The sequence below is a fragment of the Rutidosis leptorrhynchoides genome, chromosome 4 (genome assembly GCF_046630445.1).
Source record: "Rutidosis leptorrhynchoides isolate AG116_Rl617_1_P2 chromosome 4, CSIRO_AGI_Rlap_v1, whole genome shotgun sequence".
Taxonomy (NCBI): Eukaryota; Viridiplantae; Streptophyta; class Magnoliopsida; order Asterales; family Asteraceae; genus Rutidosis; species Rutidosis leptorrhynchoides.
In genome coordinates this window covers 426,911,471-426,917,320 of record NC_092336.1, presented here as the reverse complement: position 1 = coordinate 426,917,320, position 5,850 = coordinate 426,911,471, and the positions used below count along the sequence as shown (strand labels likewise).

Below are 5,850 nucleotides of genomic sequence, written 5' to 3'. Positions count from 1 at the left end.
CTTACTGACAATCGATCTTCAGGTCAAATAGTAATATTAATACTTATTATCCTCAATTTATTGAGCTTTGATTTTTACGCGTGTTATTGAAATTGTGATGAGGCGGTTTAACTTTCGTTTAGTTTCATCAATTCTCTTTTAGTTTAAGTTAAACTGAAATGTTATATATTATATTTCTCAAAAGGTAGCTAAAATTTACTCAATTTTGTATTACAACCAGAATTTGTGAAGGAGACAAGTTATGAGCAAGTAGGAACTGTTGAGATTCTTGCAGATGAATCAGCAATTGAAGAGACTGATGAAAACTCTAAATTGATTGAAACATCTGATGCCACTAGCAATGTTGTTTTAACTCAAAACAATGACCCGATCGTCGCTGTTTCATCTCCTTCTATACTTACTGACAATCAATCTTCAGGTAAAATAGTAATAATATCAATAGTTTTAAGTTTTATTATTATTAATTTATTAAATTAATTTATTGATCTCTGATTTTCGTTTGTTCTTGAAATTGTGATGAGGTGCTGTTTAACTTTAGTTTAGTTTCATCAATATATCTTTTGTTCAAAAGGTAACTAAATATACAAAATGGTTTACATCTAGGACAAGTGGATGAGACAAGTTACGAGCGAATAGGAATTGTTGAGATTGTTGCGGATAAACTGGCGATTGAAGAGACTGACAAAAAACCTAAACAGATTAAAATACCCGAGCCTGATATGGAAGATACTGCTGGTATCGATATCGAATTTATAACCTCCAATGCCGTTAACAACGTCAACATAAGTCAAAGCAATGATCTGACTGCCACTGTTTCATCTCCTTCTACACTTACTGACAATCGATCTTCAGGTCAAATCATAATATTAATAGTTTGATTTTTATTATTTTATTGAGCATTGTTTTTGTTGTTTGTGTTCTTGATATTGTGATGAGGCATTGAGGTGTTTTGTGATTTTTTGTTTATTTTCATCAATTCTGTTTCAGCTTTAGTTAAATTAATATATTTGTTTTGCTCAAACGGTAGCTAAATTTACTTATAACATTTTTACATCTAGGACTTGTGAATGAAACGAGTTATGAGCCAATAGGGACTGTTGAGATTGTTGCGGATAAACTGGCGATTGATGAGACTGATGAAAAGCCTAACCTGATTAAAACACCCGAGCCTGATTTTGAAAATACTGCTGCTAAAGATCTCGAAATAAAAACATCTGATGTCGCAAATGACAAGGTGTTACCTCAAAATGATAACCTGATCATCAGCGTTTCATCTCCTTCTACACTTACTGACAATCAATCTGCAGGTCAAATAATAATATAATAATACTAATAGTTTTAAACTTACTAATTTATTGAAGTTATATTTTGTTGTTAATGTTCCTATTTTTACTTATTATGTATATGTATTACATCAGGACTTGTGACTGATGAAAAGCTTAAAGCAGTGGATGAAGAAACTGACGAAAAGCCAAAACCGGCAGATGAAGAGACTGATCCTAAACCGGCTGTTGAGATTGATGCTGATAAATCGGCGATTAAAGATACTGATGAAATGCCTAAACCCACTGTTGAGATTGATGCCAAGAAATCGGCGATTGAAGAGACTGATGAAAAGCCTAAACCAGCGGATGAAGAAATTGATGAAAAGCTTAAACCGGCAGATGAAGAGACTGATCCTAAACCGGCTGTTGAAATTGATGCTGATAAATCGGCAATTGATGAGGCTGATGAAAAGCCTAAACCAACGGATGAAGAAATCAATGAAAAGCCTAAACCGGCAGATGAAGAGACTGATTCTAAACCGGCTGTTGAGATTGATGTCGTTCAATCGGCAATCGAAGAGACTGATGAAAAGCCTAAACCAGCTGTTGAGATTGATGCCGATAAATCTGCGATTGAAGAGACTGATGAAAAGCCTAAACCGACTGTTGAGATTGATGCCGTTAAATTGGCGACCAAAGAGACCGTCGAAAATCCTAAACCGGCTGTCGAGATTGATGTCGTTAAATCGGCGATCAAAGAGACTGATGAAAAGCCTAAACTGATTGAAACTCCCGAGCCTGATATGGAAGATACTGCTGCTAAAGATATCAAAATAAAAACATCCAATGCTGCTAATGAAGAGGTGTTAACTCAAAATGTTGACACAGTTGTTGTTTCATCTCCTTCTAAACTTGCTGAAAATCGTTCTTCAGGTCAAATCTCGATACGCGCGCGCGCACACACACACGTCCATATCATATCATTCTTTTCTTGTAACATAGCGAAAAATAATTTGTATTACATTTCAGGACTTGTGAGTGAGGAGAGTTTTGAGGAATTAGCAACTCATGAGATCGTTGCTGATAAATCTGCAATCATAGAGGTTGATAAAATGCCTGCACTGATCAAAACGCCTGAACCCGAAAAGTGTGAAAAGAAACCGAAGTTCAATTTACGCAAAAGTTTAGCCTGGGACAGTGCCTTTTTTACAAGTGATGGTATGCTATAACTGTAGCTTAATATCACATTTATTTGATGGCACAACTTTAATTATTTTAGAGGGTGTTTAGATTTTTTATAACTAATTACTCCATCAGATTATAATATTAATGTCTTATTGTTATATTTCAATATCACAAGATTACTTGCAAAACCCATATCCAAAGTTCCAAACACACCCTTAGGCTGTTAAAGTTCATTTTTAAAACTCATATATATCTTTATACGTATTTCCGATGCGAAGTTAAGCTCATTCTTAGTGTTACTAATTGTTGTATGCAGGTGTTCTTGATGCAGATGAGCTGTCAACTATGATTGAAGGAGGAGGTGATAAGGGTGTAAAGCATCATCATCTACCAGGAATAGAAGAGGAAGTTTACAGATCAATGGATTCATTATCATCATTAGCAAGTGATAATTTATCGCTTGAATGTCTCGAGGCTGAATTATTTGATGACATTAGAGCTTCAATTCAGAAATCTAACAGAGCATCTAACCTTAATAATTCAAATATCAAGGTTTCATCAGGAAAGAAAGATATCCAACCAAAAATTAGCAACCGTAAGTTTACTAGACGAAAGCCAACTGCTTTAATATTCTTTCATATATATTTCTACTATACATTCACTTTTTTGAAGTTCATCTTATTGTTAAAAATGAAGTCTGTTATATTTGCTTATACTGTACTTTGTTTTCGTTGCAGCATCAAAGAAGGTGGATCCTGATAACGGGAAACGGGTATGCTACTATGCTCTACAAGTTATACGATTGAAATTTATTTTTACTGTCATTGTGATTATAGTACTACTACTATTTTCTACGTCTAAATTTGTGCTTTTGTATATTTAAATGAAGTTTGCTGTGAGAAATAAAGACAATACTTCAGGAATACCACAGCCTAAGATAACAAGTAGAGTGAACTCGACATCAACATCATCGAAAAGGGTTACTTTGAGTGCCATTCATGCAAAGAAGGAACAAGATATTGCAAAGCAAGCTAATGGTAATACAAGATTCATATGTTTGATATTTTCTTGCCTCTTGAAATTGAAAAAAGCTCATTTCTTGACGGGTAGATGTGGTCAGATGGATGGGTTGGGTTAAGGGTCAAAAAGGGTCAAAAAGGGCCAGCTCAAGCTGGATTGTCCCACCCAAATTCACTAATTCTATTGATGATATATTCGTCTTTTCATGAAATCTGATCTAGTTTGATATTATATGGATGTGGCAGTTTCTCTGAAAGGGCCTCAAGCATTGAAAACAACACCAGGATCAAAGGCAACTGGAGCTATTGGTCCTCGAAGGGGTGTTCCAAAGCCTATGTTGAGTTCCAAATCATCAATGTTAGCTTCTTCTTCAAATGCACCAAAAATGGACCCCACAAGACCATCGTCATCGTGTAGCAATTCTAGTAGCTGTTCTTCAGGAACTGATGTCAAAACCTCAACATCTTTATCCAGAAGAAAAGTTGATTCAAAAGGTGTTAAAGTTACTGCTGGATCAATTGTTAAAGCACCTTCAAGGATTATATCGAAGAAAAAACAAGCACCTGTTGATTCCCGTCTTTCATCTCGATTGGTGGTAACGAACCTTCCTTCAAGTATATCACCCGCTAGCTCTGTAAGTGAATGGGACTCAGATTCATCTTCTTCAAATCAAAGGTGTAGCATAGATACTGGTGCATCTTTCAGATCTTCTGTTGAATCAGCTTCGAGTATTCATCCCACTGATCGATCGAATCAAAATGGAAACCAGACTGCAGCTCTGAATGCATCACAAACTGGTCCACTCTCTCGACCACCTTCTGTTCAACCAACGGGACTTCGAATGCCTTCTCCTAAGATTGGGTTCTTTGATGGGGTTAGTTTTAGTCTTCTTTCTTTTGCTTGCGTTATGAAAATTCACTTTTGGGATAAAACGATCAAGTATGGTTTTGAATGAAATGATATTTTGTCATGCAGGGAAAATCAGGTGTTCGAACTCCAACCGGAGGCGTACGAACCGGCCCGACCAGCTCAAATGTTAGTAAAGTTGGAAAGATTCCACTACCAAAAACAGCGGCTCCAACAAACATGAAACCAAATATCCAGAAAACCACTCTTAAACTCGATCAAGAACAACAAAGTTCCAAACCGAAAACTGCTAGTGCCTCACAAGGTGTCAAAAGTTTTTTAGTGCCTCCGAAACAAGCTAATTTGGGAAACAAATCAGTAAGCAAAATCGACACAGCAGATTGTTCAAGGGCTCCATTTGCTGTCAAGAACTCGGTTTCTGCTGCTAATGGGACTGATGTGAGTCTAACTGAAAAAACTGTCAACTTGTCTTATGTGGAAACTCAACATAAGGAGAATAGTGAGCTTATTTGAAGCTATTGAGGTGAAACTATAGTATTAGTATTACTTGAAAAGTTTTTTTATGGAAGATGATGAATTGAATGCAAGATTTTCACTTGCATTGAAGGGTTTGAATTTTTGTTAAAACGATTATGTGGGGATATACTTTTATTAAAGCTCTCTTTTTATTTCATCTGCTGTATCTGCATGTCACCATTTCTTTTCATAATTTCCCAGTTTCCGTTTTCTGAAACCAAATCTGAGTTTGAATATTGTAATTACACTTTTGTATCATGCTTCAGTAGGAGAACGTGGTGCTTGGTGCGTGCTTTCGTACACAACATGGCCATATCGAGCAAATAACGGTTTCTCTTGATTTGTATGTAGTCAAACAACAAATGTAAGGCTAAACAACATGAACAACAGATAACCGCTACTTACCATACATATATATTACATACACCCCACGCAAACTAACCAACAACAGTTTATATATACGCATACCAGGTGTTCGACGAAATGTCTATAATAAATAATAAAATAAAAACTTAAAGAAATGGTTTTACCCGATTGGTAGCCATTATAGATGTTATTTAGTTGTTCAACTTGTTAATTAGCAACTTTTATACCTCCGATTGTAAGGATTTTCGCTCAAACAAACGCGAAAGTAGGTTTTATGGTGCGCGTTGCTTGTTAACAGGGGTAAAAGGGTGTAATAACTTGAATGTACGTATCATGCGTGGTGCGTGATGCGATGCGGTATCAGGAGACATATCTTGCAATTTTGATACTCCATTCGTCCCATATTAATAGTCCATCTTTCCTTTTTCGATTGTACCAGATTAATAGTCCACTTCCATAAATAGATAAGAATAATTAGTTAGTTACTTAGTTTACTATTATAGCCTTACTTTATTCAGGTAAGGTAAAAAGTGATGGGTAAAGCTGGAAAGTAGATTAAAAAGTGCATTTGACAGTAACTTTTTCTTAAACGGTGTATTTTTCGTTTGTGAACTATTAATATGGGACATAG

The 5,850-nt window shown here is 35.7% G+C and overlaps 2 protein-coding genes across 2 annotated transcripts; both read left to right on the top strand.

Moving 5' to 3' along the window:
• The first annotated feature begins 719 nt into the window (after positions 1-719).
• Positions 720-2,319, top strand: LOC139842073 (uncharacterized). Its single transcript, XM_071832250.1, has 4 exons — positions 720-852; positions 1,059-1,307; positions 1,419-2,198; positions 2,312-2,319. The coding sequence occupies exons 1-4, from the start codon at positions 720-722 to the stop codon at positions 2,317-2,319; spliced, it is 1,170 nt and encodes a 389-aa protein (XP_071688351.1).
• Positions 2,320-2,341: 22 nt separating this feature from the next.
• LOC139845466 (uncharacterized) lies at positions 2,342-4,857 on the top strand. The gene is made up of 6 exons (XM_071835722.1): positions 2,342-2,483; positions 2,767-3,045; positions 3,188-3,222; positions 3,340-3,487; positions 3,716-4,344; positions 4,446-4,857. The coding sequence occupies exons 1-6, from the start codon at positions 2,378-2,380 to the stop codon at positions 4,848-4,850; spliced, it is 1,602 nt and encodes a 533-aa protein (XP_071691823.1). The 5' UTR covers positions 2,342-2,377; the 3' UTR covers positions 4,851-4,857.
• The last annotated feature ends 993 nt before the right edge of the window (positions 4,858-5,850 follow it).

What these genes read in the sequence shown, in the direction of transcription:
- LOC139842073 (XM_071832250.1), top strand. Translation starts at nt 720, where the DNA reads ATGGAAGATACTGCTGGTATCGATATCGAATTTATAACCTCCAATGCC. An exon ending in TACTGACAATCGATCTTCAG is followed by an intron (nt 853 to 1,058) that starts GTCAAATCATAA and finishes TTTTACATCTAG; the next exon opens with GACTTGTGAATGAAACGAGT. An exon ending in TACTGACAATCAATCTGCAG is followed by an intron (nt 1,308 to 1,418) that starts GTCAAATAATAA and finishes GTATTACATCAG; the next exon opens with GACTTGTGACTGATGAAAAG.
- LOC139845466 (XM_071835722.1), top strand. Translation starts at nt 2,378, where the DNA reads ATGCCTGCACTGATCAAAACGCCTGAACCCGAAAAGTGTGAAAAGAAA. An exon ending in CCAACCAAAAATTAGCAACC is followed by an intron (nt 3,046 to 3,187) that starts GTAAGTTTACTA and finishes TTTTCGTTGCAG; the next exon opens with CATCAAAGAAGGTGGATCCT. An exon ending in AGATTGGGTTCTTTGATGGG is followed by an intron (nt 4,345 to 4,445) that starts GTTAGTTTTAGT and finishes TTTGTCATGCAG; the next exon opens with GGAAAATCAGGTGTTCGAAC.